At 42.5% G+C, this 27500-nt stretch overlaps 1 protein-coding gene and 1 long non-coding RNA gene across 2 annotated transcripts in view; one reads left to right on the forward strand and one right to left on the reverse strand.

The window, feature by feature from the left end:
* Positions 1 to 6177: 6177 nt before the first annotated feature.
* LOC112433374 (uncharacterized) overlaps positions 6178 to 27500 on the reverse strand; it is a 254707-nt gene continuing 233384 nt past the window's right edge. The window contains exons 2-3 of the long non-coding RNA XR_013100570.1: positions 6536 to 6721; positions 6178 to 6401 (exon numbers count right to left, since the gene is read on the reverse strand). This is a non-coding gene — a long non-coding RNA (uncharacterized LOC112433374). The remainder of the gene's footprint in view (positions 6402 to 6535; positions 6722 to 27500) is intronic.
* LOC143420836 (protein NLRC3-like) lies at positions 10753 to 19661 on the forward strand. The gene is made up of 8 exons (XM_076889175.1): positions 10753 to 10937; positions 14214 to 14334; positions 14419 to 14517; positions 14587 to 14700; positions 16465 to 16543; positions 16705 to 16891; positions 17048 to 18845; positions 19339 to 19661. Exons 2-8 carry the CDS (start codon positions 14246 to 14248, stop codon positions 19514 to 19516), a joined length of 2544 nt encoding a protein of 847 aa, XP_076745290.1. The 5' UTR covers positions 10753 to 10937; positions 14214 to 14245; the 3' UTR covers positions 19517 to 19661.

Genomic DNA, 27500 nt, shown 5'->3' on the forward strand with positions numbered 1-27500 from the left:
AGAGTTATTACCTGTAATAAATGTGAAAGATTCCTGCAGTGATAACCAGGCAGGACTGAAACACATCCAAGCTGTCACCACGGTAACAGCACCGCCCATCCACAGGTGAGGGGAGGAGCAAAAAGAGGGACTTTGACCATTTTATACTAAAAACACTCAACTAATGTTTCTAATATGAAACAAATAAGCCCACATTAATGTGAGCGTTTATTAAATAATAATAATGATGATTTCCTCCTGATCTCATTTCCACAGCAGAGAAAACTGTGGTGTATATTGAGGTGGAGGGTGTGGTCTGTGGCTCAGGTGTAGAGTGAGGGTGGGGTGCACCACAGCAGCATGCTGGGACTGCTGAGGGTGGAGGAGGGAGTGATGATGACATCAGAGCTGCAGCACAGAGACCAGTGAACACACAGTCTGTTCATCTTTGCATAGATACAATATACAGCACAATATTGAATGACAGACACGCTGTGGGAGCTTCCACAGATACACTGACGTCAGCATCCAGAGTCCTCCTGCTGCTCCCCCCTCAGAGCCCCGTGATCAGCACCAACACATTCAGTTAGATGACAGAGTCCAGCTGCAGCTAGAATCAGCTCCCCTCTGTGAACAACAGCACAGCGTCAGTGTTTCACACTCAGTGAAAGGAGGAAACAGCAGAAGAACACCATGTGTGCTACGTTTCCCAGGACACACTACAAACTGCACAAATACAGAGCAGCACGTGGAAGGACCTGGAGCTGCATTTACAGAGCTGCAGACAGCGTGATGTCCTGTATGGACAGGTGGAAGGAACCAAGTCCTCAGCTGGAACACTCGTGTTTGTCCACAGACAGGAAACACAGCAGGAAACTTCCTCACAGAAGTGCAGCTCATGGATAACACACTTCCTGTCAGTCAGAATGAGGCTGCAGCCAAACACAGAAAGGTGTTTTTGTCCAGATGAGCCCAGAGAAGAAACACGAGTGTTCACAGACATCAGAAGCTCAGAGAGGTGAAACATGAGGTTGGAGTCCTCGTCAGCATCCAGAAGAGCTGCTGTGAAACCCTGAGTACTCATGACAGACTCTGATGGCACAAACACATCATGATTCAAACAGAAAGACAAACATGGAGCTCCTGATCCTCCTGCATGAGAACAAGCTGACATGAGTGCTGTGTCTGAGAGTGTCTCCCTGTCACAGTGACAATAACACAGCTGCTGCTCACAGTCATTAAACTGACCTGAGGTCAGCTGTGCTCCTTACATATGAACCATGTGACCTCACATCAGTGCTGTGGATGACTGTAGTCATAGAAGAGTAGAGCTGTAGCAGGTGGTGTGAGGAGGAGGTGGTGTATTCTAGTTAACGCAGTACTGAAACACTCCAGCAGAGGGCGCTGTTAAGTCCTTATTGTAACACAGTTACTGTGTGCAGTTAGACTTCATACATAATCTGCACTTATTTCCATCAGACATGCTGTCAGTAAATGATTGGTTTCTATTGATTCTACTTCCTGTTGACTCGTTTGATGACAGTGAAACAATCACAGCTGATTGTGTGATGATGTAAACTGTCACTGTTACATTCAGTGTGTGTGACATAATGTTAGTGCAGGCTGATAACAGCCTGGTTCTGTTAGAAACACATGAACGTGTCCATAGATCAGTGTGTGTTTAACATGAGAGCTTCAGCCCTGCTGATGTGTTAAATAAAGACATGCAGGAAAACTGATGAGACTCTGAAATAACTCTTTATATTTATAATGTAACTCTGCATCAAAAGAACAACAAAGGATCCCAGACAGGTTTCTGTGAACAAAGACCATTCTGATGTTTCTGTGTTTCTAACACTTTGACATTATTAGTAAACAGACTGCAGTGAGCAGCATTTATAAAGAGCTTCTATATAAAGATATGACAGCTGTTTGACAAGTTTATCACTCTGTGTTTGGACCTGATCAGTCCAGCTGTTTACTTGAAACATGTTCATTTACCTGTTCTGTTATATTCATGTTCTTGTCTCTGTTGAAAACACATTTTAATGTCCCTCAGATTTTTCTCCCAGATGAATAAATATAAAAATGACACAAACTGACTGCAGCTACTTTTTGTCCTTTCTGTCAAAAACCTTCATGTGACTCATGAGAGACACGTTTCAGCTGTTTGTGACAGATCAGAGGCCAACAAGTCATTTATAACACTTTCCATCATTGTTTAAAGTTCTCAGTGTTTCTGTGTTGCTGCGTATAGGATCTCCCAGCATCATCACTGTGCTGTCCAATCATTGTGTGCGAGGTTACCCTTATAGTGCGATGTGTGTTTGCACAAAGAGAAGCATGTGTGTCAAATATAAATAAGCACAGAACAGAAACAGCTGCTCGTTTCTTCTGTTTAGAGTCAAGTTAGTGTTTTGTGTCTTTGTTTGAGGCCTGATGTCGAGCAGAGGTGTGTGTAACTGCACTGGTCTGTTATATGTGTGAAGTGTGTGCTTCTCTTCAGCATCATCTTTGTCACTGCTGATTCCTTTGTGTCATCATGTGTTGAGAAGAGAGAACAGTTATAACGGAGGAGCAAAAGGAAGCCCTGAAATCTGCATCAACAAGGAAGTGTTGGCTCACCAGTGATCCCAGCAGAGCCACTGGTTTGGCTCCAGTTGTTCTAGATTCAATGATGTTGTTGCTACAGATACATGTCAGCATCTTTATTGAATTTAATATGAAGCAGAAATGGTGTCATTAGGAGAAGAAGAGGAGAACAAGTCCGGCGAGGAGGCAGCAGCTCTTAAAGATGAAACAGCAGCTCAGCCCTGAGCTCAGAGAGCTGCACATGAAAAAGCTCCTCAAGCAGATCCTGTCAGAGGTTTGTCATCAACAGGAGGAACTGTTCACATCATAGGATGAAGATGCTGTCAGCTGGATGAAGAAGGTTATTTAATGCAAACGTTCACACTGAAGTCAAATTGTTGTCGTGTTGAACAGATTCATGTACTGATCGTCTCCAGAATGTTAGAAGAGCTTCAATGAATCATTAGAAACAACTTACAGCTGCACAGCTGTGTCAAACACATCTGTGTGTCATTGTGGGATTGTTGTGTTTCTACATGTGACACACGTCTAAAACATGCACACAATCTGAACACAAACAGGGACTCATGTGTTCCCACAGCCAGATGCTGAGAGCCATTTCCTTGTAGTCCTGTGTCTACATACATGAACCATTAGATGTTATTGGAATGATTGTCAGCTCTGATAGTTTCATGTGTGTTTAGCTGGACGCTGTTTGATCCTCGACATGTTTAAAGGTGTCCAGTCCTGAGACACTGGGGCTGGAAACAGCTGTGATGTCATTGGACTGTCACACAGACAGAAGTGCATGAAGTGAGCAGCCGAGGAGCCGCTGATGTTTTGGATTCAACAGCATTTGAAAGGTCGACACAGACACATTTGCACACAGAAAGCTGAATCTGTCATATGCCACAGTGAACTCACTGTTCAGTGTTTTTCAGGAAGCTTCTTAACTGCCTCTGCTGCCAAACAAGCAGCTGATGTCCTTGAGAAGAAGCTGAAGAAGTCTTCAACAACAAATACAGGAAGTGGACTTTCAAATACTAGATTCACTTTAGACTCACAGAGAAATGACTCAACCAGCTGTGTTTGACTATATGAAAGGTCAGTGTGTGTCTGCACACAGACTGTTGTGTTGGACTGTTATTCAGTTGTCTGCTGAATGTTTTCAAATGTCTGCATCTCAGCTGTGATGAGGCTGGGGGTCATGGGAGGCCACCGTAGCAGCCTCTTCAACATCATGACATCATCATAAATGCTGCTGGACTGTCTGATGGGCTGACGGTGAAAAAGCCGTCGGGAAGGAAACAGAAGACATTTCAGAGGCTGCAGCAGATTTCTTTGATTCGGGGCCTTTTTCAGCTTTATTGGACAGAGCAGTGAAGATAAGTGACAGCAAAGCAGAGAGAAAGGGGGCGTGGCCCGGGTCAAAGCCAGGCCAGCTGCTCTCCACCTCGTGGTCACCTGCTCATCCTAGTGAGCTCCACCAGCAGCCCTTTCACACACTTTACACTGTCAAACGCTGTGTGTGGACCTCAGCTAACAACAGGCTACATTTAAGTCTGGACTACATGCTTTTATATTGTTTTTATTCCATCAGCAGCTCAACATCATGAGCAGCTTTGACATAAAGACATCAAACTCAAGCTGACTTTAAACTACTTTTAATACAGGGGCTCAAAAACAACAACATCTTTATTATATATCAGGACACAAAGTCATTTCATCTCAAAGGGAAACAGCTTTATTTGGAATAACCAGCACTATCAACTGGTTTGGGATCTCCACCAGTTTCATGTCTTTGCAGCTTCTCCAACAAAGTTCCTGTAAAATCAGCATGTTTGTCTTTATTGGTTTGATAGTGATTGATTATTCAGTCCCAATCTGCTGTCATCTAAAGAACAAAATGATGTTTCTATGAGTCACAAAGCTCCAGATGTTGTCGGCTTCACAAAGAAAACAAAGAACTTAAACACAAAGTGTTTGGAGCCAAAATGTTCCCAAGCTGCTCTTTTTGAAATGGCAGAGGTACAGTGGTGTCTAACAGCACACTGTGGAAGGCAAACATGTTATTGTTGGATGAAACTTCATGAATCCTTTGTAGATTTGAGCTGTTGGAGCCTTTCTTTTCTCTTCAGGTGTACAGATGCTGAGGAGGCAGGTGAAGCAGGTGGAGCTGTTGTGATGCTGGCAGAGGGTGTGTCTTAGTAACTCTGTGAGGCAGAACTGGATCCAACATTGTGGATGTGTTGATGTTGGAGCCATTAAGAGTCTCTGGCCACACTGTAGGATTTCCCTTTGATCCACTGTGGGGGCATTTTGGAGTCTGTCAGTGAAACTCTTCATGTTTGTGTTTGACTCCAGTTTATAGAAACAGAGGAATGTGTCATGCTTTTGTTCGGCCTCCACAAATACACACATTCGTTCATTGGTTGGACTTTTTGGAAGGAGACACATTGAAAACCATGTTAATAAGATCTTGTTGTTTCCTGTGGATCCGACACAGAGAGTGGACTTCAGACAGAAAGCGTGGAAGAGATTTTAGAGGCCGTGTGTGGCAACAGGAAGTTTCTGTGTGTTTGCTGATCTTACATGTGGAAAACAACACGTGATGTTTGTGAAGTCCTACAATGATCATTGTTCTCACAGCATTTTGAGTGGGAACAGTTCAAACTGGGAGTAGTGGGAGTTATTTACTGATTGAAACAAGCTGAATGTTTCTGTGACGATGAAGATCAGCAGCTCAGCTGATCAATGAACTGACATCTATCAGTCGTTTCATGAGATGAAGTCATCAGCGGACATTTGTTCTGACTGTGTGATGAATGTCAGAACGTCAGGGCTCTGCTTTAGTCACTGCTTGATGATCATTGGCTCATTGTTGAATCCAGGGGCCCAGTCTGACCTCTGACCTTTGCTGCAGGTCTTCTGTGTTATCTCCACTTTCATGTCTGATCTTCTGCTGTATCGTCCAAAATAAACATCTGGATCATTTCCAACACTTCAGCAGATCTTTAGTTTGGGCAGTGCAGCACAGAATAACACATATTGTACTATACTGCCCACTTCCTGATCTTATTGGATCTGTGTGTGAGGTTGGTGAAGGAAACACATGTTTACTGAGTGAGTCGCTGCCATTAGGAACTAGTTTTTATATCACAGCCTGGAAATCACACAGGACCATTTCTGCAAGTGAAAACTCGTCATTGGAGGAAAATGATTATGTAGTTTGTGCGACTGAAGAATTGTCCCAACTACATGTGCTGCTGACCCTTGACCTTTTCTTTAGGTGCACAGAGGAGTCTGTGGGAACATCCAGAACTGAGGCATCTTGTGTACAAACGTGTTCAGACCAGATGTCAAATGATGTCAGATGTCATCCGTGAATGGATGCAACTGTGGATCGTTCCAATAAAATGAGGCAGTTTTGTAAGTACAAGCCCACTACAACCCATCATCAACATTTTAAATTACATTATACATCTTCACTGATATAAAGCACCACTATTTTAACCTGATTCACTTTTTCCACCCTAACAGTTCATTCCTCAAATCAAACAAGATATTTGACCCTAAAAAAATGCATCAACAAATAATTTTGTAATAAAATATTTATTCTTCAACTTTTACAAGTGAAATCAAACAAGTGTGTTTAAGAGTGAAACCAGAGTGGAAGCTGCTCATATAGAGTCCAACCCAGGCTAAAGTAAGCTGAGTAGAGCAGCACCATCAAAGTGTCGGCTCTCTGAACACGGTGCAAGATCGCCATCTGCAGGACAAAACTAGTTTTTCTCGCCCTCCTCGTCAACATCAAGATGATGTCATCGTACAGCAACTGATTCCCTGTCCGTCTGGAACAAAGCATTTACATTAAAAAAGACATTTACAGAAAATACAAACACCAACAACACATCTCATCATCACATGATATTTTATTATTTATTATATTATATATTTTTATTGTACCATCAACATCAACAAATACCAGCATATTTTCTTTGAGATTGAGTAGAGTGAACCTTTCCCTTGGTTCACTTCCTGCTCGCAGCATCAGCTGACCTCTGACTTCCTGGTTAAGGTCTCTCAGCGTTGACTGGAATATCAAATCGGACTCACACCATGTTCTTGTAATGTGGTCATGTCTGTCCGCTGTTTGAAGAGCATCTCTGGCCTAAACACAATAGGAAGAACAACAACACGGCAAAAAAACAACAACACATTTCCATATTAGATGAAGGGCACCGTAACTGGAAATGGTAACATTCATCTGATGCTGCTTTGGATTTATCTTCTGTTTTAGATCAACTTTGATCGCTTCGACCCATCTTAAGTCCGTTTGTTCTAACTTCTCACTAACATCTCGTATGATTTCAGATCCCTGCTGTTCCCCAGCTGCCCTGTAGGTTTGTGCTTTGACCTCCAGAGGGCGACAAATCAGCACAGACAGAGAGCTCCATTCAAACTTTGCTGCCATCAGGAATAATTCTTCAAATATAATCATCAGTGTTTGAGCAGTTATGATATCAGGGACAATCTAGACATGTGTGACAATACTGAACATGTCACATGACACACCTCAAACATCATGTGATCCACTCTCAGTCTGCACTTTCATTCATGACTTCAACAGGTTGAAATGAGCTTTGAAGAAACATTCAGTGAAATAAATCTTTCATGGATTCATGTGAGCAGCAGATGAACTTTACAAAGAATCAGTGGATTTATCTTCTGTTTTAGATCAACTTTGATCACTTCGAGCCATCTTAAGTCCGTTTGTTCTTCTCACTCACTAACGTCTCATATGATTTCAGATCCCTGCTGTTCCCCAGCTGCCCTGTAGGTGGCCTCAGTGTGTCTCACACCATTTACAGATGATTACAGGTCGTTTACAGTTCAAACAGGTCCAACATAAGAAATATGCAGAAAATATCCTGCTATAACAGTTTGGGTCAAAGTGCAGATGTTCCAGATGTTCTGAGTCTGTCTGTGTTTCATGTTAACATGTAGATGTTGGACCAAAGTGAAGCTTTTTGATGTGACAGCAGGAATGTGAAGTGTAACTCTGAGCTGTAGGAAATGAAACTAAACGGACTTTTTCTCCTTTATTTATAGGAAAGTGTAGGAGAGCAACAGATGAACAAGCGTTACTGTAACAGGAAACATCAGAGGACCTTTATGTTCATCATCATCACTGTTTCCTTGTTCTGTCACAAACACACAACACTTCCTGCTCTCTCTCTGATGGATCTGATTGGCTGTTTCATTCACAGGAGGTCAGGGCGTCACACCAACAGCTTTAACTGCACAACGACACACTTTAAATCATCTGCAGACAAACCTGTGTGTTTGATTTATGAAGAAATAATAAAGACGTGTGTACAGCTGTCCATGAAGCAGCTTCTCACACAAACTCTGACACTTCAGCCACTTTAATTCCTGCAAAGCTGCGTAATAAAGAGCTGTGACTGCTATGAGCTGCTGATGATGACTGCATGAAGCTCTCAGCTGAAGCTTCTTTCATTTATTTTAATGTTAATGTCGCCTTTTTAAGTCTGTGTGAGGATTTTAATGACACACATTAAAGGAGCTTCTTTGATTAGAACCAAATTCATGTTGATTTTCAGCCTGAAATGATAAAAACTTTAATAATTCTGTTTATAATCATCAACCTGGAGACTAATGAAAAGTATAATAGTAAAAAAAAAAGCCTTTATTATTTGAGTAATGCCTGAATCTGCTCAGAGACGGAGACAACACAGAGGTGTTGATGACAGTTTGACATTAACTGAATTAAAAACAAAGTGCTCTTATTGTGAAAATCTGCCTCCTACTTCTTAAAATCGTTTTTATGTATTTTTTAACCTCACAGTGAAACATTGAGGCATTAATCTGACACAGTTTGATCAGCAGCTGTGTTTTCACTGACGTTTCACTTTGATTTGTTCAGACTGAGCAGAGAGGATCGGTTCTCTGTGTGCGCACTGCTGAGAAACACAAGCTCATTTCTGCTGTTTCATGAAAAGTGTTATGGAGGAACAAGAAGTTCAGCCTCTAAACTCTCAGCGTGAGGACTGAGTGAAGAGTTTCAGAGCAGAGAGTTTTGGCTCACAGCTTTTAGCGTCTACACAAAGAGACGATTACGCACTTGATCTGAGAACATCTCCACCTCCTACAAACAAACTCTCCTACGAGCAGCTGTCACAACCACAACAGGCAGAAGACTGGATCCTGCTGCAGGTTAATGATTGATCTAAAGGCAGCTGACCTTTGAGCAGGAACTTGTGAGTCTTTTATTGTGTTTAATGCTCACAGTGCTGAAGCCTGCAGACACACCCACATCATATTATTTGTTCTCAGGGTTGTTCGGCGTGGTGGAGTGGGAACAGAAACTTTCTGCAGGTTAATTATTGATCAAACTAAAGTCATATTAAGGAGCTACTGGCACGGAGTCAGAGCAGAGCTCAGAAATCTGAAATATATCAAAGTATATTAAAGTTAGAGTTTAGAGAACACTGTTTGGTTAGCTGCCTCAAAGGCAGATGACTCTCAATATCACAAGATCAGGTGAAATTTCAGACCAAGGGAAAATCACTGGGATTATCTGTGAAGAGGCAGAAAAGCATAGACCTCGTCTACCTTATAGACATTTTGAAAAGGTAAGAGTGAATCTGTCTTCATTCATCTACATGGAAACATAAAACCAAAAAACAAACCAATACAACAAAATCACACCCAGTAGGGCTGGGCGATATAAACAATAAACGACAGAATCGATTAAATTTGGTCAACGATAGAGATTTTGACTATACCGCTCTATCGCGACAGCGCATGTGATGATGTCATCAAACTGCACCTGTTTTGGTCGAAAGCATCGCAGCGGTTAAAACCATTATCCTCTGCAATTATGCTGGGTGACAGTCACAGCAAAGAGATGAAGCACTTTTGAAACGCGGGGAAAGCCAAAAACTGCGCTTCCTCCACTTCTGTAACATTGATTCAATAATGTTGAATTCTCTGCAGCTGCTCTATTCCCATGTTGTGGCAGTATATTAATAACTAGCCTCGTGTTGTGGATGAATGATCTCAGTTGTTCTCGTGACTGAAGTTTGGCCCGTGTACAGCATCCTGCTATGCGACTGCATTTGTCCCTGACCACCAGAATCACTCACGTTAACTTTTATCGAGTGGAAAAAGAGTTGGGGTTCATCCTCCAGCTTCACTGTGCTAATGTTATGCTAACATAGCTGTGTCGCTAGCAATCACGTAGCACAACATTATATACCAGGTAGTCCAACTTCAGTAACCCTGCAAACGCCACTGCTGTTTAGTTTTCTGTCTTCATTTATGTTGGAAGTGGTAGCAGAGCTGTTTGAATTAGTTTCAAAAATCTCAGTCAGAACATGGTATGAAATGTTTAGGTGTAAACTAGCGCGCTAACTTCCTGTTAACTTCTAACTCCGTTAAATTTAATAAATTCTGTTTTCATGGATATTAAACTTAATTGTTACATCTGCTAAAGCAGCAACGCTGATGATTTTATTAAAGATGAAAGAATTTAGACCGTTTTTAACTCTCAGTGTTCGTTTGACTTTGGGACCTGAAGCTGTCGGAGTTTTGGACCCAGATTACTCCGTGAAGCTCCTCACCACGGCAGCCGTAATGCTCTGACGATCCATCAAGCAGTGCGGCTTACCAAAGTTGTGCTAAAACATTTTTAACAGATTTCTGCAGCCAAAATCGGTTCGAGGTCACGAAGCACAACCAGAATTCATACATAAGGCACACTCTTGATTTTTGAGAAAATTAAAGGATTGTAAGTCTGCCTTATAGTGTGGAAAATATGTTATACAGAAGAAAAGAATATATCGCGATATATATCGTTACCGCACATGCTTCAAATTATACCGCGATATGGATTTTAGGCCATATTGCCCAGCCCTAACTCCCAATTTATTTACAACATTTGAAACATACAGTGTAGCTCCGTCAAAACACTCCAAGGCCAAGTGAAAGTGCTGAGAGGGAAAAGATCATGATTAATGATTTATTTAAACTCATAACTGGGTGCAGCAGCTGAGCTTTGACCTGTGAGCTGCAGCTCAAGCTTCTTTTATGGTTCAGTGTTTAATGTGTAAACTGTTTATCACTGCAGAGACGCCTACAGGCTATCTACTGTTCAAAAGTGAATTGTTATATACAGTGCAGCAGCTGACCTTTGACCTGTGAGCTTCAGCCTCTTTGCTGGTGTGAAGTGTTTAATGTGACGCAGTCTGCAGACACAGACGACTGCTGACGGAGAAGAAGCAGAGGATTTTCTCTGTTTCTACACAGACCTGGTCCAGACAGCAGAGAGCTGCAGAGTGAAGACGTTCATTGGAAGAAGCTGAGTAAGTTCAACGTCCTCTTTGAATCCTGGATCAGGAAGTGAATATTTGGTGTTTAAATAAGGTTTCTGTCTTTGACTCAGCCTGCTGTCACTTTTTAGAGAGAAAAGGAGATTTTAGATTAACTGGTGTTCCTGCTGCTCCAGCATTAAAGCACAGTATAGGTGACTGCGCTGATGCCTGTTTATAATTTCACCAAAGCTAATAAACTGTTGGCTAAATTTTCTTGTTTTCAGATGTAAACAGAGGTGAGAGGAGCAGATAATAAGGATTAAATATTATGCTGAATAACTAAATTCTGCTAGTCTGTGACGTAACTCCCAGCAGCATCGCCTCATTTCTTTGACCTTGACCTAGCTAAGCTAACATGAGTTAGCTTAGCTAGCAGAGCAGCTATCTCTGCTGTCTGTCATGTGACCGAGTCAAGTGTGTGTAGTAGACTTGTTAGCATAGCTAGCAGGCTGAAAGAAGCTAGCAAACTGTGTGAACACTTTGTAAGAGGTGAGCAGTGAAGGATAAGGAGCTCCTCCAAATGCTGATAATGCACTTAACCTGAATTTACTGCTTGTTACATTATATGTGATGTTCAGTCAAAAACAATTACTTAAATTAACATTATTATTAGTAGTAGTATTAGTATTAGTATTTGTTTATTATTCATGACATGGCTCCCTACTGTAGTGGTTTGAACAACTGATCTGTGGTTATTGTGTCCCTGCAAATTCAACAATGCGCCTCAATGCAAAGCATCAAACAAATATTTTTATTATCAAGTCCTACTGGATGAATCACCGTAGCTCTGACAGTGAAGCACACTCATTTTTATTGGTAGTCACCTTGTAAGCAATGTTCCCTCTAAGCTGCGCACTGTTGGCACGGTCTCTGCGCAGAGAAAATCTGTATTGAGCACACAAAAAGAATTCTAACCTGAATTGAAATTAAAGTAAATATGTGCCGGTGTTTTAGCAAAGCGGCTGATGTGGAGTGAGCCACGTTAATGACAACGTGTACAACCATTGGAGATGTGAGCAGGACAGACGGAACAACTGACAGGAAAAGTGTGGACTTTATACCAGTTTTTAAATTGTGTTGATCGACCACGTAAAACCAGAGTTATGATAAAAATATCTGCAATGTTTGGTTTTCTTCCTGAATACTGTCGTTGTTTATATTTACTGCAGGAAGAAACGGTAAAAACTGCGTTTTATAAGGAAAACGCTCGAAAGCCTGTGAGCAAAAACAATACCAACCCCCAGCCTTTCCTATTGGTCGAAAAATGTACCATGTCGACCAATCAAAACATGGCAACACGGAGTGACGGCGGTGTTTTGAGATGTGAGAGATTTGAGACGTTTAGAGCAAATCTTGTGTAGTTAGTGTGTAGTTAGTGTGTAGTTAGTGTGTAGTGTAGTCAATAGTGTTGTTGTGTGTGTCAGAACAATGAGGCGCCTGCTGAGTGTTACAGGTGTTACAGCAGTGATACATCTGCTGCTGTCAGGCCTGCAGGTATCAGGCTGTTGTTCTCCTTCATCTCATAGTGGACAGAAATTATTTTTGGAGCGCCACAAATAATTTTTGTGGCATCAGATTTGATGCAGAACAGCTGATTGTTCTGTAAATAGTTTGAAATGTTTATTTTTAAAAAAACACCTTGACTGTAGTTTTTTGCAGTAAACAGCTGCAAAAAACTTTGTTTGCATAACTCAGTTACTTTTTTGAAGAAGTAACTATATAATTAACTGTCCAACATTGGTCATTATTTACTGTATGTTGCAGACAGAGTTACAGACTCTCTCCCAGACCACAGACTCATTATACAAGTCAGAGCTTTATTTAAAGAAAGTTGTGTTTTCAAAATTGAAGTTCAAGTTATTTTTCCTTCCAATAGTGTTAACATGCTACAGGTCATGAACAAGATTTTCTTTTTTAACTTTCATTGTAAGTGGGCTAAAGCAGTTAATTAAAAGTAGTTTAACAGAAATGTAAACGCTGTAAATTGATTATTTTAATAAACATGTAACTTGGATGGATTCGACGCTGGCGTGACCACAGTGCACACGTCTAATGTCGCTCACAGTGGATCGCTCAGGGAGTTTGTGTGTTCAGACACATGAAACATTAGAGGGAACATTGCTTGTAAGTGCTTTAAACTCTCATGGATGAGTAAAACTCATTAGAAACACTGGCGAGCAGTGAGTGAATAACAGGTCTGACAGCAGCAGCAGGGACGGTGCTGTCATAGTTTAACGTGGAGTCTGTCTGCACTCAAACAGTGAAGAGCAAAGAAAAGAACTTTAATGGTTCTGGGTCCCTTTGACCAAGCACTTTGCATTTTTTGTATTATGGTTTATGTTCTGGTTCATTTACAGTCTTATTTATGCTTCTTTGAGTTTCTTATACTTCCTGTTTAGTTCCTTGATCATTAGATTCCCTCTGTGTCTCTGTGTGCCTCTGTGTGTCTCTGTGTGTGTTTGTGTGTGTTTGTGTGTGTTTGTGTGTGTCTGTGTGTCTCTGTGTGTGTTTGTGTGTGTTTGTGTGTGTTTGTGTGAGGCCTGGTGCTCCATTCTATATTTCCTCAGCCTGTCATGTCTCTCTTGTCTCCTCTTTCCCTCGCTCACTCTCGTCTGCCTTTCCTCCACTCCTCTGTCAAGCTCACGTGTCAGTGTTGTGTTCCTTTGTTTGTTGTTTTATTGTGAAAGTCTTGCATTCTTTGTTCAGTGTGTTTCATTTTTCCTGTGAAGGTTCTCAGTCATCCAGGTCATCATAGTTTAAGGAGCTTGGAAAGAAAAGCATCTGGACTTCTGTAAGTTGCTTGAAGATGTTTCGCCGTTATATTTGGGTCCTACCCTGTCTGCATTATGCAGCTAGTTCAAGACCAACATTTTTCTAGTTTCCCAAACAGTGAATCAGTGTGTGTGCAGTTCTCTGCAAACTCAGCAGCAAGAATTAGTGTGAAGCTTTAACTCTGCTGATCCTCTTTGAATCCTGGATCAGCTGAAATGTTTAAAATGTTGTTCACACGTGTTGGACTGACTGAAGCTTCCAGTCACAGTGAATCAGTGTGTGTCAGTGAATGCATCGTGTGTGCTTCAGGCTCCATCTAGTGGACTGATAGCAGAGCAGCTGATGGCAGCTTCCTCTGCCTCACACTGCTGTCTGACTGCATCCAGCTGACACTGAGATGAAGCAGGAAAGAAGCAGCTGATATTTGGACAGCACACATGATGAAAGGAGGATTTCAGCTGATGTGCACATGAATGATTTGTGTTTCCTCTGCAGGTAGAAAGTGTGTGTGAGCTGAATTGAGCAGCATGGATCAGTGTGAGGACAGAGAGGAGGGAGTCCCTCCCTCTAAAAGCACTCTGTGTGGGGAACATGAGAGCCAGACCAAAGCTCAGAGGTGAGATGACCATCTCTAACTGTCCATGACTCTTCTCCATGTCACAGCTCAGCACTGACATCACTGCTGCATCATTATTCACAGGAACCCACCTGGACCTCCACCCAGCTCTGTGTCCTGTGAAAGTAACTCAGTCAAAGATGCCATTAAGAGATTTGAGCAAAGACAGTCAGATGAGAAAAGGTAAGCTAATACCAATAATATCAGCTGATATGTGATGAGAATTTTACTGAAGATTTATAACTTTTTCAGGATCCATCAGAGACTCAAAGCTGGACCTCGACCCAGCTCTGTGTCCTTACAGAGTGACCGGTCTAAAGGTGGTCTCATTGAATTTAAATCCCAGCCTGTGTCTGCTGCAGAGAGGTGAGCTGTTAGTAACATGAACTCTTTGATTTAAATGATTTGATGTTTCCTGGTTTCTAAAATGCATCTCTGTAGCAGTAGTGTCTCCAAGGACACACAGGCTCAGCTGTAACTGTCATTTTATCTGGTTTAAGACACATTATTATTATAGACACACAATTGGCTGTTTTTAACTATTTATTTTAATCACAGGTGTAAATTTCGACCTCACACATCTGGATCCTAAACTATGATAGAAACAGCTGCTAGCAGTGGGTAGTTTGACTTTAGCCTGGTGGCTAAGCTAACGGTAACAAGCGTGCCAGCTGTGCTCTGTGAGGATGAGACGCTGCTCTAGAAAGCAAACAAAGGTTTGTGCAGCTCCTCTTCAGAAAAGTGTTCAGAGAGCATTAGACAGGAATGCTGTCGTGTGACAAAGTGTTTGTGCCACGTGATGCTGCAGGATTTGTTAACATGTCCATGATGGTAACATCTCCTCGTCTAACTGCAAACACATGAGCGCTCCTATCACAGCCACACAGGCAGACTGTGTCTCACTGTTGCATTCAGGGACATTTGTTTTCCTGTAAAAAGCTGAACTCTAATCTAAGAGGATGTTACTGACAGGAAACAGCTGCATTATCTGCAGTCTGTGTGATCACAGCTGCTTCAATCATGTTTGTGTCTGCAGAGGTCAGAGGTCACAGTCTGCAGGGTCCAGCTGTCCGTCTGTGAGGAGCGACTGGTCCAAAGGCAACGTTCCAAACTTCAGTGGTGAACCTGGAGCAACGAGGTCAGAGAGCTGTGATGACTCCTTTACATGTTTGTGTTTCCTGGATAAATATGACCTGAAACATCCTCAGATTGTTACAAAGATTCATTAAAAAGAAAACAATGAAAGAGAAAAGATCCAAATGTTCGACTTGGTCATTTGCTGTTTGAGGACAGTGATGCTCATATCTGTGGGGAAAGTGTGACCTGAGTGGGTTCATGTTTGTCTTTAAAGAACAGAGCTGCTCTGATTCTCTTTGTGTCTGATCTGTTAAACAGTCTGAGAGGTCACACAGAGACCCAGCAGCTAAAGCCTGGATCATACTGGCTGCTGTTACTCCATCAGGACAACACTGAACCACAGTGGTGTGGATGTAGTGGATAAATCCCACCATACTGATGCTCAGAGTTAACCACAGGGAACAAAACCAGATGTTACCTTCAGATTGTGACCTTTGGAGTGGACGATGCAGATTTCAATAGAGAATAAATGTTGTTGTTTTTCAGCTGTGAAGAAAGAATCTAATTTTCTGAACTTAAGAATTTATGATGCTGGAAACAACATGGAGACTATAACACAACATTTCCACTGTGTTCATAGAATGAATGTAAAACTGTCAGACATTCATTAAATATGCAAAATGTCTACAGAAGCATCAGAGGGTCAGACGTGAAGCACTCAGTGATTTTGATCAAATGACTCATCAGTTATTGATCTGTACTACACTGATCTACCACGTTAGTAAAGCTGGTGTTCTGGTGGTGGAGGGAGACTCGGATCATGTTCTGGTTTTGGAGCAGTGATCTGCTGATGGTTCAGTTTGATGAGCTTCTTCAAAATCATCCCTGACATCACCACTGAAAGGACGTCCATGAAAACAGACTGAAAATTACTGATATGTTCACAATCTGAGAGTTTAAAACTTGACAGACTTGATTCAGATGAAGTTATTTGAGCAGAAACTCCTGGATCTTTATCCTGTGTTGATCTAATCCTTCATGGTTCCTCCACAGAGTGGAGCAGCAGAGCTCAGAGGTTCCCAGTGGTCAGTCTGCCCAGCAGCATCAAACACAGCTGGACTCCATATTTATGGTCTGTACATGTACAACAACTACTGTTACATCTGTTCTGTTCACAGTCATCTCCATGCTGCTCTTTGTAGACCAGTGGATCGTCAGTGTGTCCAACATGGATCTGATGTTTGGCTCCATGATTTCAGTCTGATTGGCTCATTCATAAATATTCTGTTCCAGCTGCTGGAGGACAACATCATCACTTTTGTGAAGAACGAGCTGAAGGAGATCCAGAAGGTTCTGAGTCCAGATTACCCAGAATGCTTTGAGAGTCAGAGGAGCAGCAGCAGAGAGGCATTTGTGAAGATCACAGTGGACTTCCTGAGGAGAATGAAGCAGGAGGAGCTGGCTGACCGTCTGCAGAGACGTAAGAGGATTTATCTAAAGATTTAAGCTGCTGGATAACTGAGAAATTTACTGATGTCTTATGAGATGGAGCAACATGTTTTAAAGATTCATTCTTTTGGAATTAAGTGTTTGTTTCCACTTTCAAAAGATATTCTACATGTTTCTTCTCTTTCAGAACTTCAAGCTGCAGTTTGTCATCGTAACCTTAAATCCACCCTGAAGAAGAAGTTCCAGTGTGTGTTTGAGGGCATCGCTAAAGCAGGAAACCCAACCCTCCTGAATCAGATCTACACAGAGCTCTACATCACAGAGGGAGGGACTGCAGAGGTCAATGATGAACATGAGGTCAGACAGATTGAAACAGCATCCAGGAAACCAGACAGACCAGAAACAACCATCAGACAAGAAGACATCTTTAAAGCCTCACCTGGAAGAGATGAACCAATCAGAACAGTGCTGACAAAGGGAGTGGCTGGCATTGGGAAAACTGTCTTAACACAGAAATACAGCCTGGACTGGGCTGAAGACAAAGCCAACCAGGACATCCAGTTCATATTTCCATTCACTTTCAGAGAGCTGAATGTGCTGAAAGAGGAAAAGTTCAGCTTGGTGGGACTTGTTCATCACTTCTTTACTGAAACCAAAGAAGCAGGAATCTGCAGCTTTGAAGACTTCCAGGTTGTGTTCATCTTTGATGGTCTGGATGAGTGTCGACTTCCTCTGGACTTCCACAAAACTACAATCCTAACTGACCCTAGAAAGTCCACCTCAGTGGATGTGCTGCTGATAAACCTCATCAGGGGGAAACTGCTTCCCTCTGCTCGCCTCTGGATAACCACACGACCTGCAGCAGCCAATCAGATCCCTCCTGACTGTGTTGGCATGGTGACAGAGGTCAGAGGGTTCACTGACCCACAGAAGGAGGAGTACTTCAGGAAGAGATTCAGAGATGAGGAGCAGGCCAGCAGCATCATCTCCCACATCAAGAAAGCTCGAAGCCTCCACATCATGTGCCACATCCCAGTCTTCTGCTGGATCACTGCTACAGTTCTGGAGGATGTGCTGGAAACCAGAGAGGGAGGACAGCTGCCCAACACCCTGACTGAGATGTACATCCACTTCCTGGTGGTTCAGGCCAAAGTGAAGAAGGTCAAGTATGATGGAGGAGCTGAGACAGATCCACACTGGAGTTCAGAGAGCAGGAAGATGATTGAGTCTCTGGGAAAACTGGCTTTTGATCAGCTGCAGAAAGGAAACCTGATCTTCTATGAATCAGACCTGACAGAGTGTGGCATCAATATCAGAGCAGCCTCAGTGTACTCAGGAGTGTTCACACAGATCTTTAAAGAGGAGAGAGGACTGTACCAGGACAAGGTGTTCTGCTTCATCCATCTGAGTGTTCAGGAGTTTCTGGCTGCTCTTCATGTCCATCTGACCTTCATCAACTCTGGACTCAATCTGATGGAACAACAACAAACTACGTCCAAGAGGTCTAAATTATTTCTAAAGAGTTTAACCTCTCTCCACCAGAGTGCTGTGAACAAGGCCTTACAGAGTCCAAATGGACACCTGGACTTGTTCCTCCGCTTCCTCCTGGGTCTTTCACTGCAGACCAATCAGACTCTCCTACGAGGTCTGCTGACACAGACAGGAAGTAGCTGGCAGACCAATCAGGAAACAGTTCAGTACATCAAGAAGAAGCTCAGTGAGAATCTGTCTGCAGAGAAAAGCATCAATCTGATCCACTGTCTGAATGAACTGAATGATCGTTCTCTAGTGGAGGAGATCCAACAGTCCCTGAGATCAGGAAGTCTCTCCACAGATGAACTGTCTCCTGCTCAGTGGTCAGCTCTGGTCTTCATCTTACTGTCATCAGAAAAAGATCTGGATGTGTTTGACCTGAAGAAATACTCTGCTTCAGAGGAGGCTCTTCTGAGGCTGCTGCCAGTGGTCAAAGCCTCCAACAAAGCTCTGTAAGTACATATGTGATCATAGCTTTAGCTTTTAAATGTTTATTCTAGTTAACACAGATCAGGTGGAACAACTCAAATAACATATCAAAAATATTAAGTGGTCATCGGTACTCAGTTTGTTCAATACTGAATACAATGGAGCACAAATTGTCCACGTTTCTGAAATATTTCTGGGTGTAACTGTCACCAAAGTGCAATTTAGACCTGGCCTGTGGTTGTTATCTAAGTGATAATCATCAATTCTACTAAAACAAATACAAAATAAAGAAGTTTGACACATTCTGTTGATATCAAAAGCACACTGAACAATTCAGTGTTGTTTTACTGCTGTTCTCTCTTCATTTCTTCTCCTCTGATTCTCTCCACATGTTGCTCTGCATCAGTGCTCAGTTTCCTGACAAAACAAGATGAAATATTGCTAAATATAATAGTATCTCATTACGCTTCAACATAAGTGTTTTATTTTTGTAATTGTTTATCTGTTATTTTTCAGACTGAGTCACTGTGACCTGTCAGAGAGAAGCTGTGAAGCTCTGGCCTCAGGTCTCAGCTCTCAGACCTCTAATCTGAGACAGCTGGACCTGAGTAACATCAACCTGAAGGATTCAGGCGTGAAGCTTCTGTCTGAAGGACTGAAGAGTCCACACTGTACACTGGAAACTCTCAGGTGAGATCAAGCATTTTTCTTTCATCAACTGACAGAATTAGCAGATTAATAATAAGGCAGTCCTCTAATAAGAGGAGAAGTGGAGGTGTTTTGAAGGGCAACGTACTCTTATGTTAACAAGACAGGAAGTAGTTCCTGGGAACTGCTTCCTTTGTTATTGTCTAAGTAGAAACATGATGGTGAAACAGTGATGAGTTTGCAGAGGTGAATCCACAGCACACAACACAACAATGCTGTTGCATGCTGGAAGCAGACTTCTCACAGATTCTGAGGCTGCAGGTTTCATCACTGTCCAACCAAAATTCACTGAACCAGCAGTAAATGAACGTCCAAAACGACGCTTCATGTTTAAAAAACAGATGATCAGGGGGATTTGTGTTTACATCTTTTTTGTGTGATCTGTTCACCTGCTGTTTCAGCTGTTTGGTGGTTGTTGAGATGGTTTTGTGAACTTTTAGCTGAGATCCTGACGTTTCTGTAGATACCACACATGTCTAATTACTTTGTACAGCATGAACGGCCATAACGAGGTTTTTAACAGTAAGAAAAGTTGTAAAACTTCAGAAAATATAGTTAAAAGTCCAAAACCTTCTACGTCTGGTGGCTTGTGGTAAGGAGCAGATCAAACGAGTAAAGAATTACGTTATAATTATAAATGGCTTCAACAGCACATTCAGGTCTGTGAGACTCATTCAGACACTGAGCCGTGGCTCTGTGCTACATGCACATATTTCTGCTTCTCTGCCATTCAGACACACTTTATATATAGTTTATTTTATGTAGTGTTCAATACTGAACTGTACATTTAGTCTTTTTAAAGGCAGCAAGTTTTATTCAGTGTTTTCATAAAAGCCTTATTTCTATCCATTTACTGCTATTAGGAAGAACACGTGAGGTTTAAGACCTGGACCAGTTTGAAACCTTTTGTCCTCCACAATGGAAAATGGGTGGAAATAAAAATGGGTCTCACTTTAGCCAGCTCCTAATTTTCTCAGTTCTACTCTCAGCGTCTCCTGTATATCTCCTGTATAAATGTTGCACTCAGCTTTGTGGTCTCCAATATCACTGAAATGCAGCCAGATGCTGCTCATTTTGCCTTTTCACTCTTTCCTGACACGCTTGCATTTCAGTACAGCTCCCATTTCTCTGTGTACTGGTCTCTACCACTACCCTTGCTGTCTATGGGACATTTCCGTCCTCTTTCACATAATGGTATGATCCCAGTCTGTCTCTTAAAGTGTTTGGCCACATGGTTTGCTCATCAGAATAAAACATCAGCCGTGCTCACATTGATTATCAGCAAGCCTGAAAATTCATCAATATTTGACATATGAAATTATCTCATGGGCTGGATTTGGCCCACGGGCCATATGTTTGACACCCCTGGTTTACACAGTTTGGTATTCAATGTACAAGTGAGCTAGCTCTCAGCTAACTAGCAGACAAGCTAACTGCTGGGACTGCGTCTTTCTAACAAGAGCGTCAGACACTCAGACTGGTTTCCTTTGTGGATGATGATGTGTTCTCACACTGATCCTTCATGCTGATGCTGCCATCCACCCACTGCTCCTGGATTCCTCATCATCATCTCCATCAGCCCTCACAATACTCCACCTTCTTCAGCTTCATGTTCAGCAGCCTGGATGGACAGTAATTCTTTCCATGGGTTATGGTGGGACATTGAGAGCTGAAGTCAAACAGCAGTGAGAATGAAAGACTGATTCATTTCTATTTAGTCTTGTGATGTGCAGCTTTGTTCAGAGCATTAAGGCCCAGCAAAGATTACTGAGGTCATAGAGTCCTGATGAAACCTGTGTGCTTATAGAAACTGAGACCAGATGAACCAGAATAGAAGGACATTAAAATGAAGTGTCAGCTACACAAAGGCAAAGCTATTCAGTTGTTGCTGTGAGTTATTTAAATGGAGGATGGAGTCAGACTTTAAGCTGCTGGACTCAGTTACTATATCCTGTTGTCCTCATAGAACCTGGACACACAGACTCACCTGTGACACAGTGACACACAGTGTGGGCTACACACACATTAGAAAGTGGATCAGTCACACTTGTGCAATCATTTGTTGTGCTGGGAAACCATGAACACTGTGAATCACATTAATGGCTTTGTTACAGCAACATTCAATCATGAGTTCAAAAGTAGTGTATTGTGTACTTATTTTAATAGTACTGCAGTATGAGAAGTGCAACATTCAGTGTGCAGAAACAGATCAGGTGCTTTCTAACAGCAGTGTTCCCTTTAACACAGCAGCAGTTCAAATATTTCTGTCAGTCTGAGCTGAAACATGAATCTAATCAAATATCAAATCAAAGTTCTTTGCCTCTGCCAGGACGTTAACATTTGATCTAGTTTTTTACAAAGTTCCCTCAGCGTCCAGAGCCACCAACATACCTTTGATCAACAGCAAGTGAACATTTATAAATGTGTGTTTGCAGAACAGGAAGCAGCAGAACTATTGTTCTGTTATCAGGCAGCAGCACAAACACTCATCAGCTCATTTACTGTGCAGGACTTTGAGTGTGTGAAGTGTGTGTTTGTGCTGGATTTCCTTTGGAGAATCTCAGTCAGAAACCAGACAAAGAAAAACTCTTTCAACAGTCCAGGTTGAGTTGACAACATGAACTGCATTTATCTTCCTCTGACTGACATGTTCTTCCTCCTCTGCACCGAGCCAGCTGCTAAGACTCACAAGCTCATTGACATTTTCTGATGATAAAGAAACTCTCTTCTTCTGCACAATATGAGCAGCAACAGAGAAGAAGCTTTCACAGGTACAGATGTTGCAGCTGTGGCCAAGTACATGTGCTGCATGTTGGAGCAGCACTCTAATGGACAGGCCTCTGTACTGATGGTGGGCTCTGCTCTGTGTCCACCACACTGTTCTCAGCTGAGTCTTCCTCCTGTTCACACTCTGATGAAGCACCAACAGGGCCAACTTCTTCTCTGGTGGCTCGGATGTTGTTGCTTCCACAGGTTTCCCTCCAACAACCCTCTGTTCCTTCAGTAAGTTCAGTAAGATCTGGGTAAACACTTGAGCTCCTTGAATCTGGCTCCAGCAGCAGTTTTCACATATACAATGTTGGCATTTTGCTTGCGTGTCTCCAGGTCTGTTCTGAATGTAGACTTGAATTTGACCACGTAGGCGGGGGCATCATCTGAGCTCTCCATCACCTGAGAGAGATGACAAAACACAGAATCACAGAGCATGAAACCAACGTTTCTCCTCCCAGAAGTTCAGTCACAGACCTGCAACAGAAACAAGAAGATTCAAATGACGCAGAGCTTTCATTTACTTATATCCACAAACATGTCCTCTACATATTCATGCTGTATTTACACACACATACAGAGGCTGTTTGTCTCTCACACACCAACAGGACACTGAGAAATACATCATGTTTAATAGCAGCTCATGTGTTACATCTGTAACAGCTGGTTCACGTTGTAACGCCGTGGCTTTCGTAGTCTCTCCTTTTTCTACAGCTCATGTGTTCTTCTTGTGATGCTGCGTCTTGAGGCTCATACATGCCGTCATTTGTTGATCCTAAGAACGTTCCTCAGACCGACTTCTTCAACAACAGATAACTTTAGTTGTATCAACACTGCCTCCTGGAACAGTTTAAAATGAACATGTCAAAGATCTGTACCTGTCTCCATGTTTCTGTCCCCGCCCCTTTCTTTCTGTCCTGGGTCATGTGAGCGCTGCAGTAGTATTAGGCCCACCCTCAATGCTCCCATTGGCTGAGACCCATAATGACGCCCATTTCAAGCCAGCACTGATCAACATCCCTCCTGTGACCCATGGCTTTTATATTCAGAGCCAGTGAGCACTTTCATAATAATCATGATTTTAAAAACTGTGATTAAAATAATTGCTGACGTTAATCAGTTAATGAGTTAACGAGATAATAACAGGTTAAGTTGCCCTAATAATTAGACTTTGGTGACAAACTGATGTGATCTCCATGTTTCCTTTGTTGGACTGTGGGCGAGTGTCAGAACTGAATGTACTGAGTAACATGTAGAGTTTAAACATGTGTCAGTTCCAGTTTTAGAGCTCTAAAGTGCAGCTATCATGTTAGGAATATGTTAGGAATAGACAGGAACACTGAGCACACTGAGGTCAAATCTTTATTTTACCACTCGCTGCATTCTTGATGTTCATGAATTCAGCAGCTTCATGATTGTCTGCAGCATTAATCTCATATTTCCATTTAAAGTGTTGAATTTGACTGTTTGATGTTCTTTATGATCTCTGGCACCAGTTCATCTGTAGGCTGAGCTCAGTCCATCCATTTAGTGAAATGATGTTTAAAGGTCTCCTTGTCCTGTGAGCGTGCACAGATCCTGAAGCAGAAAGCCTGGGTTACAGAGAAATGATCATCACTGTGATGATGCTCATCATCTCTGACTGGGATTTGAGGTTTTGTCAAAGCAGCAAAGAAAGCCTGGCTATGTTGGACTGGGTGTGGCAGCAGCTCCCAGTTTGAGTTCAGGAGACAGACACCCTCTCTACTTTGAAGATCAGCTTCAAACTTTCCTTTTTGATAAAGCTTATAGTTCGAGCTGGATCAGGTGACCCTGAACCATCGCTTAGTTATGCTGCTATAGGCTCAGGCTGTTGGTGGACTTCCCATGATGCTCTGCTTTCTTCTCCCCTCTTTTCACTCCTGATGCTTTTATATGTCACTACTGCATGTCCTTAACTTTTGTCTCTCTGTTTTGTTCTTGTCTCTCTGAGCTCATCTCTTCTCTTTCCCCTCACCCTGCAACCAGTCATGGTAGATGCTCCTCCTGGAGCCTGTTTTCACTGGGAGGATCTTTGTGTCAAAGGGAGTTCTTCTTCCCACCATCACCAATTGCTGCTCACAGTGGAGGCGGTCACCTTACACTGTTAAACAGCTTCAGATGACTGTTGTTGTCTGTTGGGTATTGTCACTTATAAATAAAGTTACAATGGATGGATGTATGGATGGATAGATGTTATTGTGACAAAGAGAAAACAACTGTTGACAGATAGATTGTTGTTTTGTGTGTCTGCAGTCTGTCAGGCTGTCTGATCACAGAGGAAGGCTGTACTTCTCTGGCCTCAGCTCTGAGCTCCAACCCCTCCCATCTGAGAGAGCTGGACCTGAGCTACAATCATCCAGGTGATTCAGGAATGAAGCTGCTGTCGGCTGGACTGAAGGATCCAGGCTGGAGACTGGACACTCTCAGGTATGGAGAGAAAATCTGATAGAGGAGGAAGAGCTGGAAACATTTCCTGTGTCTTTCACTCACTTCCTGTTTGTTTCGGGCAGATGACACATGAACAATCACACATGCAGGAATATTTTCAGGGACAGACACACTAGTCTAGCTGGATAGTACATGGATATTTATGTAGGGGTCTCCAAGGAGTCTGTTTGCGGGAACATTTAGGTCACAGGTGTACCTGATATAGATACCAGTGTACCTAATAAAGTGTCAGCTAACATTTGGAAATGGAAGCTTAAATAATGACAAACTGTACATTCACAGCTGAAGTCACAATAAATTTGTTCTCAAGTGCACATTTTTCTGTTATTGTTCTCAAACAACAGAATGAGAATGAAATATTGATTCTAACAGGGCCCATAAACAGCATTAGCTTAGCAGCATTAGCTTATCAGAGTTTCCATCATGGTCACACAAATCCTTAGCAGAGAAAAGTGGCCTTCTTAGCAATAGCTGCTCAAGTTGTATAAAGAAAGGGAAAACAGTATTAGCATTAGCTGCTAATGGCAGCTTACTTAGCATAAACTCTTTACATCTTTATAATGCAAGGGAAAGGAGTCACTCATGGAAGCCTATTTAGCATTAACGTCTCACATCATTATAAAACAAGAGAAAAGGGTATTAGCATAAGCTACTAATGCTTATTCACCTCAAATTAGCTTTAGCTGCTAATGGTAGCCTACTTAACATTAACTCCTCACTAATATAATGCTAATTCACATCAAATTAGCATTAGCTGCTCATATTGTTATAAGGAAAGGTTTTCCACAATAAAGTTAAAAAAGGGAGGAAGGAAGCAGTTGCGACCCTCAGTATGTCTTGAAGATGATCATCCGTAAGTCTGGACCTGTACTTGGACTTATTGAAGTTCAAAGTGGAGAAGAGCTTTTGGCACAAGTATGTGCTACCAAACAGGCACATGGTCCACTTGAACATTCGGGAAAGCCGAGGGAAACTAGGGCTCAAGTCTCTCAAAGATTGTCCAAGCTTGTCTGCTTTTCCACTCACCTCCCTGAACGTTGCTTTGAGTTCAGAGTTGCACTGCAGCTCAATGAGCTCCATTTGAAGCACAGAAGGGGCATCTTGCACATCAAAGGAGAAGGGGTCCGCAAAAATGTGAAAGGTGGCTCTGTGTGTCTTGAAGTCAGCAAATCTGTGATCAAATTCCTCCTGTAGCCTCAAAATGACATCAACATACTCGTCAGCACTGAATGGTGTGCCTGCATCCACGAGTGCCTTGCATGCTGGGAAATGGCAAAGGTTTGTCTGAGAGAGCTGAGCTTTCCAGAGCGCCAGTTTTGTGGAGAATGCTCTCACGTTGTCATAGGCAGCACTGACAAGTTGCCCCTGGCCTTGTAACGTCTTGTTCAGTACATTAAGCTCATGTGTCATATCAACAAGAAAAGCTGAGTCCATGAGCCATTTGGGATCAGTTAGCACAGGAACACTAACTCCATCCTTCTCCATGAAGGCTTCACTTCTGCTCTCAACTCAAAAAGTCTCTTTAATACATTTCCCCTGCTGAGCCAACGTACCTCAGTGAAGTCGAGCACATCCCCATATTCTGACTCCATTTCCTCTAAAAAAGCTCAGAACCTTCGGTGCTTTAAGCCCCTGGATCTGATTTGGTTGATGCATTTCACAACAATAGACATCACATTGTCAAACTTCAGGCATTTGCTGCAAAGGACCTGCTGATGGATGATGCAGTGCAGAGCAATGGCCTCCTCCACGCCTTCCTCTTCCAGTTTGTTTTGTGCCACCAGTCCATGTTTCCTCCCTGTCATTGATGGCGCTCCATCTGTTGTTATTCCAACAAACCTCTTCCATGGCAAACCAACATTCTCAATGGCATCACACAGCTTGTAAATATCTGCTGAGCGGTGGTCTGGCCATGCATTGGAATTACTGTGAGCAGCTCCTCCATCACTTCAAAACTGTCATCAACACCACGGACATACATTGGGAGCTGGGCAGTGTCGGTGATGTCTGTGGTCTCATCAAGAGCGACTGAGTATACACTGAAACATTTGGCTTTCTCACACAGTTGGTCATAAATGTCACTTGACAGGTCAGAAATGCGATCTGCTGCGGTGTTGGCAGAAAGGCTGATGTTGCTAAACTGACCTTTCTTTCCCGGACAGACTATATTTGCAGCCTGCAATATGCACTTTTAGACAAATGCACCTTCTGTGAATGGCTTCCCTGCTTTAGCAATCATCTCACTAACCACGTGGCTCCGACTGCTGCATTATTCTCTTTGGTTGCTTTCTTGGAGAAATCTTGCTGCCTCAGTAGATCTGTTTTAAGACTGGCAACCCGGTTCGCTCTCTCGTCTCCCTGGTATTTTGCATCCAGCTCAGCATGTCTAGTTGTGTAATGACGTTTCAAATTGTATTCCTTGTGCAGCGCAACTTTCTCTGTGCAAATAAGACAGGTCGGGGTGCCCCTGTGCTCAACAAAGAAATATTGCATTTCCCACTTTTCCTGAAATTGTCGGTGCTCATCACCAACCTTTCTCTTCACCACAGGCTTTGAAAAAGACATGTTTGGGGCTATGTGACATTTATAATTCTACTTGGTGTCACTGTCGCATTGAAGTTTCAATCAAGCGTTTAGCCGACGGACGGGGAACGTCTCAACGCGTAGAGAACGTCATTTCTGCTTCTTTTTCTTGCAACCGTAGCACGGCGATCGGCAGATAAAAAGCCGGT

This window comes from Maylandia zebra, linkage group LG2, assembly GCF_041146795.1.
Source record: "Maylandia zebra isolate NMK-2024a linkage group LG2, Mzebra_GT3a, whole genome shotgun sequence".
In the NCBI taxonomy this organism is placed as follows: domain Eukaryota; kingdom Metazoa; phylum Chordata; class Actinopteri; order Cichliformes; family Cichlidae; genus Maylandia; species Maylandia zebra.